Genomic DNA, 14,423 nt, shown 5'->3' on the forward strand with positions numbered 1-14,423 from the left:
GCCCCCACCTTGGTGTAGTTTTATCATGTTTCTTGTGCTTGGGGTTTGTTGAGGTTCTTGGATATATGAGTTATAGTTTTCATCAGATTTGAAAATTTTTCATCCATTATGCCTTAAAATATTTTTTTCTGACTTTTGTCTCTCTCCATTTTCTCTGTTTCTGGGACTCCAATTACATATCTACTAAGCTTCTTGATTGTTGTTCCATAATTCACTGATTTTGTTCATTTTTTTCTAGCTTTTTTCCTCCTCATATTTTAATTTGCTAGTTCTCCAAGTTTACCAATCTATGCTGCATTGTCTAATCTGCTGTTAATTCCACTGAATTTACTTTTCATTTCAGACAATGTATATTTTATCTCTAAAAGTTTCATGTGGGTCATTTATTTTATATCTTCCCTATTTTTCTTTGTCATGTTCATGCTTTCTTCTACCTTCTTGAACAGATGGAGTATATTATAGTAACTGTTTTAATGTTCCCATCTAATTCTATCAGCTATATCATTTCTATTGATTGATTAATCCACTCTTTACAAGTTGTACTTTTCTGTTTCATTGCATGCCTTGTAACTTGTGATTGAATGCTAGACATTTTAAATTTTACTTTGTTGGGTGTTGACTTTTTATGTTCTGTTAACTACTTAGGGGTATGTTCTGGGGTAGGTGTTTTTCAGAAGTGGTTTTATACTTTTGAGATTTGCTTTTAAGCTTCGTTAGGTAGAATCAGAACAGCCTTTATTATTCTAAGACTAAACTGACCCTGCTACTCAAGCAGTAACCTCAGGATTCCATTGATGCCCCATATGTTAGGAGATATTTTCCATTGTGGTTTTGGGAATAAGAACTATTCCTGGCCCTGTGGGAGCATTGGGAATTATTCTGCGTGCTCCTTTCCGGTGATTCTTTCCCTGGTCTCAGTAGTTTCCTCATGTTCCTGTGTTGATTAGACTCATTGAAAACTCAAGAGGAACTCTCTTCAGATCATCAGCTCTCTCTCTCTCTCTTCTCTCCATTACTCTTCTCTGTGAGTTCTTTCAAAGATCGCTATACTAAGCTTTATGTTGTCCATTGTCTGAAAACAGTTGCTTTGTATATTTTGTCCAGGTTTTTAGTTGCTTAAGATAGAAGGGTAAATCTGGTTTCTATAGTGCATCATGACTAGAAGCAGAAGTTGTATATCATTGTTTTCATTCACATTCCTTTTTAACTTAGGTATGAACATTTTCTGTATTTTTTAAATGTTTTTTTTTAGATTTCTTTGGACAGAAAAAAATTTACATCTATGGAAATCCAAACACATAATTATATATACTTATTTTTAAGATTTCTGTGTTCACAGATTCCACAGATCCCATTTATCAGCTCATTTTGTCTTTCTCCTTTGGATTGTCAAGTTGCTTATCATATCTAACTAAATAATTTTCCTCTTGTAAGCCTATTTTTTCTTAATCTTGATTTTTTCATAGCATTCCCTTTAGAACCCCTTTGTGCACCAAAAAAAATCTTCATTTATTTCATTCAACAATTATTTATGGAATGTTTACTATGTAACAGGCCATATGCTAGGCATTGGATACACATACAGAAGTATATGAAGCAGAGTTCCTGCCCTCGGGGTGTTCATAGTCTAGTAGGTAAACTGGTAAGAAACAGCTTTCCCTTTGTAGAACGTTTGCAGTGGGAACTGTGTTTTTGTCTTCTAGAACCATGGAAACAGAGGTGATTGCACTCTGCGTATCACTTTATCCTAACCCTAATTCACTCTTTTTCTCAAATATCCAAGCCTGCTTCTGCCTTAGGGTCTTTATTCTTGCTGTTCCCTCTGCCTAGAATGCTCCTCTCCCAAAAGTGTCCAAATGACTTGCTCCTACTCCTTCACATCCCTGCTCAAATGTCATTTTATCAATGTGACCTCCCTTGACTATTTTCTATAAAGTAGCACTTCCCACTTTCAATCTTTATCCCTTTACTTGAATTTATTCATTATAGCATTACTATTTACATTTTAATTAATTTTCATCCCCATTACTTTCTGTCCCCTCCTCCCTCAAATGTAAATGCCAGGTGAGCAGGGACTTTATCTGTTTTGTTCACTATTTTATCCCCAGCACCTTGAGTAGTTATTTGCACATATGGATTCTTTATACATGTTTCTTGAAAGAATTAATACCTCTTTGGTCACTTGATTATTTTTCCTTCCCATGTTTCCCTGCAAAGCGTTTTCTGACTGATTTTATTCACATTGTCCATTTTTGGCTTACTCTACACTTCAAATAAGCAAATGTCTTAGTAACGCTGTAATGGTTAAAACAGACACCTATCATGTCAAGTACTTATTAAATTTTGTTTTTTCCTCTCTCTTAGTTTTCAAATAGGACCAATCCAATTGATAAACATCTCGAAGTCCTGATCAACAAGTATGGATTGTCTTCCCACCCAGTTGCTTCTCAGATGTTTGGGTTTGCTGGAAAAGAGCACATGGAAAAATACGGTATGTTAAGAAACGTTGTCTTATTGGTAGTTATATACATGTGTGAGAAACAATAGGTATTTATTAAGAAACTGTGGGGGATGCCAAGATGTATAAAATATGAAATGGTTTTTCAATTAAGTTGAAGAAATAGTCTGTATAGAATTCAGTTTTCTAAAAGTATTTATACCTAGGACATCATATGAGAAGTACCTAGAATGCTCCAAAACAAGACATTGAAATAGGAAAAATAACATAAATCTTGTCTCCTTTAATCATAGACTATAAATTGAGGCTCATTAGTTCTGAATATGGTAATGAGACTTAAAGCTAGCTCTTGGTAATAGATTTATGTAGCCAAGTTTTATTCTCAGTACTTGAATCCATCAGGAGTCCATTATCATCTGTCAATCCATAGTGTTTTATGAGATTTAAAATTTCATAGTTGATTTTTATTTTGTAGGTAAACATCCTAGCTTTTTGACTGATGATCAGTGATTGGCCTGCCTTAGCCAGTTAGGTAAAGCATGGGATAGTGCAGACAGAGTTTTTGATTTTGTTTTTGTTTTTATTGTATGACCCTGAACCAGTGCCTTGTTGTGTACTGTGAGATAAGAAAGAAAATAGTTGTTCTTGAAAGTTCAGCATTCCTATTCTTTGCAGGAAATATATCCCAGGTTTCATAGCCAAGATCAAGTAATCAGAAAGGAAAGAAATCTTCAAGGAAGAATGGTAGGATGGTATAGAGGAGCGCTGCCAGTTTGGGGCCATGGAAATTTTCTTTCTTGTAGCTATTTCTTGCCATTTTAAACTCAGTCCATTCCAATCTGGCTTCCCTTCTTTCTCAAGGCTACCACTGATCACTGCGTTGCCATATCAAGTAAATGCTTTTCAATCCTATTTTAATAGACCTCAGCACCATTAGTCCCTTTTGATCATTTCTTTCTTAAAACATTCTCTTCTCTTGGCCTCTGTGACATCTCGTTCTTCTGGTTTTCCTTACCTCTTTGGCTATTCCTTGTCCATTTCCTTTTTAATTTTTTAAAATGATTTTTTAAAATTTTATTTATTTATATTTTTTATTTTTGGCTGTGTTGGGTCTTCGTTGCTTCGCATGGGCTTTCTCTAGTTGCGGCAAGCAGGGGTTACTCTTCGTTGTGGTGTAGGGGCTTCTCATTGCGGTGGCTTCTCTTGTTGAGGAGCACGGGCTCTAGGTGCATGGGCTTCAGTAGTTGTGGCTCGTGGGCTCTAGAGTGCAGGCTCAGTAGTTGTAGCGCACAGGCTTATTTGCTCTGCGGCATGTGGGATCTTCCCAGACCAGGGCTGGAACCTGTGTCTCCTGCATTGGCAGGTGGATTCTTAACCACTGCGCTACCAGGGAAGTCCCTCCATTTCCTTTTGAATTAAATAATTCATTTAAAATATTGAGCTATTATTATATTGCAGGCACTATTCTAGGCACTGGAATATAGCAGTATATCAGTTAGCTATTGCTGTGTAATAAACCACTCCAAAACTCAGCAATTTTAAACAATGATTATTTATTATTATAGCTTACAAGTTGGTGGATTGACTGGGAATCAGCTGATCGAAGTCATGCTCAGCTCTTTTTGTCTGGGTTGATCATATGACTGTAGGTTGGTTGGAGGCTCTGTTTTAGTCCTGTTTGGCTGGGTCATATGTCCCTCATTTTCCTCTTGGGACCGGAGGGCCAGCTCTGGCATGTCCTTTTCATGGTCATGGCAGAAGCACAAGAGAGTAATCTGCAACATGCAAGGCCTTTTGAGACTTGACCAAAGCAAGTCACATGGCAAACTTGGAATCAAGGGATAGGGAAATATACTCTACTTCTTTTGTGGTAGGAAACTGCAAAGTCAGACCATAAAGGATATTCAGGAGGGAAAAAGAATTAGGGACATCAGTGTATTCATTCACAAGCAACAAATAAGCAAATGAAATGTGAGGTTTTTGCTTAAATTTCTAGTCAGGGAGAGACAGTAGCATATGAAAAAAACTACGATAATTTCAAACAATTATTAGTCCTGTGAAGAAAATAAAACAAGGTAAGGCACTTGTGGGGAGAGGGAGGCAAACTTAGGATAGTCAGTGATGAACTCTATACTTGTATATCCAGTTGGCATCTTTGCATCTCTGCTTGTGTATGTAACAGATGTCTCAAATCTCACATGTTCAGATACAAACTCTTCATTCTGTTCCCCCATATCTTAAATTTGCTCCTCCTCTACTTTTCCTCATCTCAGTAAGTGGCATTTCCATCCATTCAGATGTTCAAAGCAAAAACATGAGTCATCTTTGACACTTCTCCTCGCTCTTCCCCTACTCCAGTCCCTCACTATGTCCTATCAGTTCTACCTTCAAACTCCAAATTATGTTTCTTTTTCCCCCAGTTTCTTTTACTATCACAGCTCTTATCCCAGACCATAATTTTTCAAACTTTGATCTGTGACCTGCTAGGAAATTAAAGAATCAAAGTAGTGATTGAACCCAGCATTTTTAAAAAATATGATATTTGTTGTTGTTGTGTATTATAACTCAAGTCAGAGAAATGCACACAACATAAATATACAGCTTCGTGAATTCTCACAAAGCTCATAACTGTGACCTAAATTACCTCCCAGGTCAAAAATAGAATGCGAACACTTAAGAATCCTCTCTGTAGATAATTTTTATCTTAAGAACTTTGTGCGTCTCCTGTGAATCTTGTTTGGTCATGCCATTAGTCAACAAGCTACACCTGCAAATCTCTTTGGGCTAAGTGCCTTTCTACCTTGGGTCCTTTCTGAGGTGGCTGAGGAGCAACATTCTTAAGCTTCCTAGCAGCCCTTTGATTGAGAGGATTTGTGAGGCACAGGTTTTTTCTCTTTAGAGGGCTTTTTTCTGTCTGAACAATATTCTGAGGCATCACCTTTGATCTTTCTGAGGTCTTAACAAAAGATTTGTCACAACATGGGCTTCAGTTTTGGACCATGTTTTCCTGGCAATGCCCTGGATTTGATCTTTGCTCAAAGACTATTTCCTTTTTTTTTTTTTTTTTAACATCTTTATTGGAGTATAATTGCTTTATAATGGTGTGTTAGTTTCTGCTTTATAACAAAGTGAATCAGCTATACATATACATATATCCCCGTATCCCCTCCCTCTTGCGTCTCCCTCCCACCCTCCCTGTCCCACCCCTCTAGGTGGTCACAAAGCACCGAGCTGATCTCCCTGTGCTATGCGGCTGCTTCCCACTAACTATCTGTTTTACATTTGGTAGTGTATATATGTCCATGCCACTCTCTCACTTTGTCCCAGCTTACCCTTCCCCCTCCCTGTATCCTCAAGTCCATTCTCTAGTAGGTCTGCGTCTTTATTCCCGTCAAAGACTATTTCTTAATTTTAACATCTTTTACCACTTTGAAAGGCTGAGAATTTTCAAAACTATCAAGTGCTGAATCCTTTTTGTTTAATAGTCCTTTCTGCAATATAGCATTATAGAATTTTACTATAAGCAGCCAGAAGAAACCATGTGGCAGTTTCAATATTTTGCTTATTAACTGGTTTCTACATAACTGCAAGTAATAGTATTACTGTAATCTCTGCTTCTATTTTAAGAGGGCTCTCCTTTCCTCCAGTTTTCAGTAAGATTTTGTCCTTTTGCAAACTCTCACCTGCAGCATCCTCAAAGGACTTCGAGGCTACTACTAATGGTTTCTTCAACGCACTTTAGGCTTTTGCTAGCAATTGTTCCAAACTTTGGAACTAGAATGGTTCCAAAGCCATTCACATATCTTACATTTTTGTTCAGTGTAACTCCATTTCCACTATATTAGTTTGCTTGGGCTGACATAGCAAATACCATAGACTGGGTGGCTCAAAGAACAGAAATTTATTTCTCATAGTTTTAGAGGCTGGGAAGTCTAAAATCAAGATGCACGATAGGTTTTATACTGAGGCCTTTTTTCTTGGGTTATAGGTGACTGCCATCTCACTGTGTATTCACATGATCTCTTCTTTTATGTGGGTGCAGAGAGAGGGGGAGAGAGAAACATCTTTGTCTTCCCCTTTTTGTAAGGATTCTTATAAGGACACTAATCCTATCAGGAGGGACTCACCCTCATGACCTCATCTACCATAATTACCTCCCAAAAGACCCATCTCCAAAAACCATCACATTGAGTGTTAGGACTTCAATAAATGAATTTTTTTTAAAAATATAAATTTATTTATTTATCTTTGGTTGAGTTGGGTCTTCGTTGCTGAGCGTGGGCTTTCTCTAGTTGCAGTGAGCGGGGGCTACTCTTTGTTGCGGTGCACGGACTTCTCATTGCTGTGGCTTCTCTTGTTGCGGAGCACGGGCTCTAGGCACACGGGCTTCAGTAGTTGTGGCTCATGGGCTCTAGAGTGCAGGCTTAGTAGTTGTGGTGCACGGGCTTAGCTGCTCTGCGGCATGTGGGATCTTCCCGGACCAGGGCTCAAACCCGTGTCCCCTGCATTGGCAGGCGGATTCTTAACCACTGCGCCACCAGAGAAGTCCAACAAATGAATTTTGAGGGGACACAATTCAGTCCATGGCATTCAAGTACCAAAATATGTATCAGTATTTTCTATTACTTTGTTACGGTGAGACTCTCTTTTTAAAAATCATTTCTTGTTTTAATTCCTGTTGTCTAGTCTTCCTATGTGTAAGCTCACTGGCCTTTCAGTGTGTTCGATAAGCCAAACTTAGTCCCTGCGCCCCAGTCTCATATTTTCTTTGGCTACAGTGCTCTTTATTCTTTCAAGGTCAACTCTTTTCATGCTTTAGGTCTTAAAAAATCTTATCTCATATCTCCAACACTTTACAAAAGTATTTCTGCTTAGATGTCTAACAGGCCTTTCAAATTTAACGGGTCTAAAACTGAAGTCCTAATTCTTTCCTTGAACTTCTACCTTCCCCATCTGTTCCTCCTGAAGTTTTTCCTATCCGGTAAATGATAACTCCATCTCTTTAGGACCTTTGGCCAAAAAGCTTAGAGCCATTCTTGATTTTTCTTATACTCAACATTCAATATATCAGCAAACCTTTTTACACATTTCTTAAAATATCCAGAAATATGAGAAGGAGAAATGTTTCTCCACATTTTCCCCACTTCTACTGTAGTGAAAGCTATCATAATTTCTCACCTGGAGTATAGGAATCTCCTAAATGGTTTTACTGCTTCTGCTTGTGTACCTGTACAGTCAATTCTTCACTTTATGTCCAGAGCAACGCTTTTAAAAAATAAGCGAGATCATTTCACTCCTCTGCTAAGAACTCTATTGTGTTCTTACCACACTCAGATTGAAACCTACAGGTCTTATTATGGCCTACAAGCTTGTATATGATCTGACCCTCCACCCTCATTAGCTCTCTGACCTCATCTTTTACCATTTTTTCTTTCACCACTCTGCTCCAGCCACACTATCCTTTTGGTTCCTCAAACACAATAAGCACATTCCTACCTCAAGCAGGGCCTAAGCCTTGCTATTTCAACTTCTGGAATACTTTACCCTAAGATATCATCAGTGCTAGCTTTCCTACTTCCATCAGGTCTTTGCTTAAATGTCATCTTCTGCTTTCTTTCATCACTCTCCTTCCCAGAACTCCCTATCCTCTGTCTCTTACTTTATCATTTTTTTTTTTTTTTAAACTTTTGGCTGTGTTGGGTCTTCGTTGCTGCACGGGGGCTTTCTCTAGTTATGGTGAGTGGGGGCTACTCTTCGTTGCAGTACGTGGGCTTCTCATTGTGGTGGCTTCTCTTGTGGCGCATGGGCCCTAGGCACACGGGCTTCAGTAGTTGTGGCTCACGGGCTCTAGAGCACAGGTTCAGTAGTTGTGGCGCACGGGCTTAGTTGCTCCACGGCATGTGGGATCTTCCTGAACCAGGGCTCGAACCCGTGCCCCCTGCATTAGCAGGCGGATTCTTAGCCATTGTGCCACCAAAGAAGCCCTTACTCTATCATTTTATAGAGCACTTATGAAAATCTGGCATATATATTTTTTCTTATTTATTGGCTGTCTCTTCCAACGAGAATCTAAGTCTACAGGGGCCTGATTTTTGTTTGTTTTATTCCCTGCTCTTTGGCTGTTACCTAGTAGAGTGCCTGGCACAAAGCAGGTATTCTGTAATTAATTAATCTTCAAAGAAAGACCCTCCTTGATCATTCAATTGAAGTGAATCCCTCCTGTTATTCTTTTTCATAGATAGTTTCCTATTGCTTTCCTTCATAGCACTTAGCACTATTTATATTCATATATTTATTGTGTGTGGTTTTACTTGTTTAATTTTTGTCTTCCTTATTTGTCTTATAAACTCCATGAAAGCAGGAACCATGTCTGTTTTGTTTACCTTCAGTATATCCAGCCTAGCACAGTGGTTGGCATGTAATCTGGCCAGAAGAAAGTTTTTTCCCCCTTCTCTTCTACAATCCCTAGCATATTTAAATACTCAATAAATATTTGTTGAATGAATGAATGAATTTCCATACCCATATTATCTCATTCAATTCTCACAACAGTCCATTATGGGAGGTGTTATATTAATAGTTATTAATATTACTTTTAAGTACAATTCTGGCTTCAAGATCTCATATATATATTTATTTATATATATTTATTTATTCATTTATTTATATATTTATTTATTTGTGTTGAGAAAGTATTCAGCAATTTTTATTTTCTTGAGTTTCTTTTTCTTTCAGGAATGGGTATTGAATTTTGTCAAATGCTTTTCCAGCATCTGTGGATTTCATTATGTCCTCCACTTAGATCTAGTAATAGAATATTTTATTAATGGATTCCTGATATTGAATCAACATTGCATGTCTGGAATGAATGCCACTTGGTTATGATGTATTGATTTTTTTTAATGTGGAGTTAGACTCTGTCACTATTTTATTTAGTACTTTCAAATCAACATTCATAAGTGATATTGGTTTTTAATTTTCTTTTTTTTAATGTCTTTATCAAGTTTAGGTGTTAATTTTATACTTACTTCATAAAAGGAAGTAGGAAGCGTTTCTTCATTTTTGATGCTTTGGAACGATTTATGGAGCATTTGGACTACTTGATCTTTGTAGGTTTGATATAATACCCTGTGAAATCATCTGGGCCTGTTTTTTTGGTGTGTATGGTTTGTTTGTTTGTTTGTTTTGGTAGTTGCTTGGTAATTATCTATTTCTTTATGTTTAAACATTCCATCTCCAGTGGGGTCAATTTTGGTAGTCTTTATTTCTCTGGGAAATTATCCGTTTCATTTAGAGTTTCAAATCTATTTGTATAGAAGTCTGAAAAGTAGTCTTTTACATAAAATTTCTATTTCAATGGTATTTCTCTCTTGTTATTTCTTATTTTTGTGTATATATGCTTTCTGCTTTTTTTCCTATTAAATTAGGGTAGCAGTTTGTCTCTTTTGTTAAATTTTTCAGAACAATAGGATTTTGACTGATTAATTTTATCTATTCTTTCTAATTCTTTATTCCATTATTTTCTGCCTTTATCTTCCTTGTGCTTTTTATTGGTTTATCTTGTTGTTGTTTTTCTAGTTTTTTGAATTGGGAATTTAATTCATTTTTTTATCCTTTTAGTGAATAACAGCTTTATTGAGATAAAATTGACATACCATAAAAATTCACTCTTTTAAAGTGTACAATTCAGTGTTTTTTAGTATATTCACAGAGTTGTGAAATCATCACCACTATCTAATTTCAGAACATTTTCATCATCCTCAAAGGAAACCCCATACCCATTAGCAATCCTTTCCTCTGAGGCACCTGGCAACCACTAATCTAATTTCTGTTTTTATGTGTTTGCTTATTATGAACACTTCATTTAAATGGACCATACAGTATGTGACCTTTTGTGACTGGCTTCTTTCACTCAGCATAGAAAACATTCACAGTTTATTCGGGTAGTAGCATGGATCAGGACTTCATTCTTTTTAATTGATCAATATGTTCCATTTTAATCATTCTTAGTGTTTAGTGCTATGTCCTTGTTACAGCTTTAAACATATCACATTGGTTCTGATATGTAGTGTTTTAGTTTTCAGTATCATTTTTTTCAAAAGCTTTGCAATCATTTGTGTTTCCTCTTTTTGCCCAAGAGTTGTTTTATGGAAATAGTTAAAAAATTTCCAGGTAGACTTAATTTTTACATTTTATTAATAGTTACTAGTTTTATCACATTGTGATTTGAGAGCGTTCTTTTAAATTTGGAGTGATTCCTAATTCTCTGATGTCCTCTCATGTCAGTGTAGTAAAGTCTTATTTCTGTAGTGGGTTTTTTGAAAGATGGACTGTGTGTCCTCTGATTTCTTGTTTCTTTTTTGTTTGTTTTGTCTTGTAGGACCCCAGAAATTTCCCTGTTTGCTTCTTTTCTCTTTCACCATCCAGTTGCCAAAGGGACCTTCCCCTCCACATTTTTTTTTTTTTTTGCTCTCTTTTCTTCTCCTAGAAGCTATACCTTTCAAAGATTACCGCCTTGAGTCTCCTGTGCTTTTCTAACCCTTCCTTGTAGTCATGTTTTGATCTACACGAATATTTTTTCAATATTTTCACTCTTGTGGGGAGTCTTTTTCTTCTTGGTGGTAGTTTCAGAGCAATTGTAGGCCTGCCACTAGCTCCCCTCTTCTCTCCTGTGCAGTATTTTTCAGACTGCCCTTCTTCCCTAGGAGGCTTACTGTGGGAGCATGAATGATTGCTGGCAGGGATTTGGTCACTTTTTCCCTTTCCCTTTTTTTTTTTTCACTTACAGATAATTTGAAGTTTTGTGTTTTCTTTTGTCTAGTTATGCTGAGGGTATGGTTTTGTGCAGTTTTATTTGTTTTTCTTGTTATTCTATATTTTTTTAGAGGATATGAAGAGAGATTTAGGCAGCTTCCATTGCCCTCAGCTAGCTGGAAATCTGCGTTTGGTGTGTTTTCAACCTTTTCTCAAGTTTTACATTACGCAGAGTAGTTGGACAGTTTTTTCTAGTCTAAAGTCTGAAGTGTAAATGTGCAGTATTTTAGTTGAAATGTTATTCTTCATCCAACAGATTTCTAATGAATTGTAGAATTTCATAGAATTTTAAGTTGTTTGAAATTGCTGTTTGTGAATGTGCTCTAGAAATGAATATGTAAGAATGTTTGTAGTAGCTTACATTCTGCTATAGAATCAGGAGATTTTTGTGGCTTCAAGGTTTGATTCAAAGAGATTGAGATCTTTTTATACCACTCATATTCTTAGAACAGCCAAAAATCTGAATTGGCAGTTCAGAATCAGTAGTCAACAAGCCCTTCATCAGTGTCCAGGATTAGTAAATACATGGTAAGTGATTGGCAGAATATTTTTCAAAGGGCTCCTATCTTCTGTAGATTAACTGGATCCCATAGCAAGGAAACAAGAAGAAAAGACATCAATACCTACTGAATGTCTCCTATGTCAGACACTATGCCAAGTGCTTTTATATAGTTTAGCTGCCCTTCTTCCTACAAATCCATTTGTGAATTGCTTGTAAATCTTCTAATAGATGACAATAAAGCATTTGTACTTCCTGTGACAAGAAACTTGCCACAGAGGCTACTCATTCCATTTTTTTGGTGATTCCAATTGTTACAGTGCTCTTTTTCATGTTGAACTCAAATCTCTCTCCCTATAGTTTCTGTCTTCTGAGACTCATAGAACAAGCCTCTTTCACCTTACGGCCCTTCAAATATCTGAAGCCAGCTTGACCTTGTTCCCTTTAACTGTTTCTTATTAGACTTGTTTCATGACCCATCATCCCCAGACTAATTACTGTACTGTGATCGCATGTAAGCTTTTCTGGTAATCACATCACACCATTGAATCATATTGAGCTTATCATCGAACAGAACCTCAGAGCCTTTCTCATGATTGCTGCTCCTTTTCTTAGGTAGTTTTGGGTGGTCAAGAATAGAACTGGGTATTTAATTAATTACATTCTGATCCATCTCATTGATAAACATCACTGAAGTCTATTTGGATCCAACATTATAGCAGTCTCTCTCAGCTTCAGGTTTGATGAGCATACCCTTTAATTTTCTTTATTTTGTTTTAAATAAATTTATTTATTTATTTATGGCTGTGTTGGGTCTTTGTTGCTGCGTGCAGGCTTTCTCTAGTTGTGGTGAGCGGGGGCTACTCTTACCCTTTAATTTTCCAATCCAATTTTTGGTAGAAATATTAACCAGAGCATGGCTGAGGTTAGAGGTTAGCAGTAGAGACTTTGTTCTAGGTTAATACTTTGATCAGTGCCTGTCATTGATCAGTGCCTATGTGTTCTGTTGACTCTTAAGATGCTCCATGACATGGGTCAATTAAGTTGGAAAATGCTTCATACTTTAACTCTCTTTTGGACAATCATAATACACACGCAATAGTAAAGGAAAGTCTCTTAATGCTCTGCCATAAAGAAATTTGTTTAACTTTGTTTAAACCAGTGTTATGTAAACCTAACAGAAGAACCCTCATTTTTATAGTAACACCAAAAAAACCCTGAAAAACAAACGGGAAAAAAACGCCACACTACAGTATTTCCTTGTCTTTTCCCAAAAGGTGACCTTAAAAATTTTGTCTGTTGTCTTGCTGATACTAGATACTATGTTTCATTTGATCTACTAGCCAATACAGTAAAAAAAGATAATTAATTTGGGTGGATTTGTTCAAGATGGCGGAGTAGAGGGACGTGTGCTCACTCCCTCTTGCGAGAGTACTGGAATCACAGCTGACTGCTGAACGATCATCGACAGGAAGACACTGGAACTCACCAAAAAGGATACCCCACATCCAAAGACAAAGGAGAAGCTGCAATGAGAGGGTAGGAGGGGCGCAATCACAATAAAATCAAATCCCATAACCGCTGGGTGGGTGACTCACAAACTGGAGAACAATTATACACAGAAGTCCACCCACTGGAGTGAAGGTTCTGAGCCCCACATCAGGCTTCCCAACCTGGGGGTCCGGCAACGGGAGGAGGAATTCCCAGAGAATCAGACTTTGAAGGCTAGCGGAATTTGATTGCAGGACTTCAACAGGACTGGGGGAAACAGAGACTCCACTCTTGGAGGGCACACCCAAAGTAGTGTGCGTACCAGGACCGAAGGGGAAGGAGCAGTGACCCCACAGGAAACTGAACCAGACCCACCTGCTGGTGTTGGAGGGTCTCTTGCAGAGGCAGGGGATGGCTGTGGCTCATGTAGGGACAGGGACACTGGGAGCAGAAGTTCTGGGAAGTACTCCTCGGTGTGAGCCCTCCCGGAGTCTGCTATTAGCCCTACCACAGAGCCTGTAGCCTCCACTGCTTGGTCGCCTCAGACCAAACAACCAACAGGGAGGGAACTCAAGCCCACCCATCAGCAGACAAGTGGATTAAAGTTTTACTGAGCTCTGCCCACCAGAGCAACACCCAGCTGTACCCACCACCAGTCCCTCCCATCAGGAAGCTCGCACAAGCCTCTTAGATAGTCTCATCCCCCAGAGTGCAGACAGCAGAAGCAAGAAGAACTACAGTCCTGCAGCCTGTGGAATGCAAACCACATTCACAGAAAGATAGACAAAATGAAAAGGGAGAGGACTATGTACCAGATAAAGGAACAAGATAAAACCCCAGAAAAACAATTAAATGAAGTGGAGATAGGCAAACTTCCAGAAAAAGAATTCAGATTAATGATAGTGAAGATGATCCAGGACCTCAGAAAAAGAATGGAGGCAAAGATCGAGAAGATGCAAGAAATGTTTAACAAACACCTGGAAGAATTAAAGAACAAACACCTAGAAGAAATAAAGAACAAACAGAGTTGAACAATACAATAACTGAAATGAAAAATACACTAGAAGGAATCAATAGCAGAATAACTGAGGCAGAAGGAAGGGTAAGTGACTTGGAAGACAAAATGGTGGAATTCACTGCCACAGAACAAACTAAAGAAAA

The 14,423-nt window shown here is 37.8% G+C and overlaps 1 protein-coding gene across 1 annotated transcript in view; it reads left to right on the plus strand.

The window, feature by feature from the left end:
- SCP2 (sterol carrier protein 2) overlaps positions 1-14,423 on the plus strand; it is a 155,273-nt gene that overhangs the window by 27,094 nt on the left and 113,756 nt on the right. The window contains exon 6 of the mRNA XM_068539894.1: positions 2,365-2,491. Within this exon, the coding sequence (XP_068395995.1) occupies positions 2,365-2,491 (127 nt within the window). The remainder of the gene's footprint in view (positions 1-2,364; positions 2,492-14,423) is intronic.

Source organism: Eschrichtius robustus, chromosome 3, assembly GCF_028021215.1.
Source record: "Eschrichtius robustus isolate mEscRob2 chromosome 3, mEscRob2.pri, whole genome shotgun sequence".
Lineage (NCBI taxonomy): Eukaryota > Metazoa > Chordata > Mammalia > Artiodactyla > Eschrichtiidae > Eschrichtius > Eschrichtius robustus.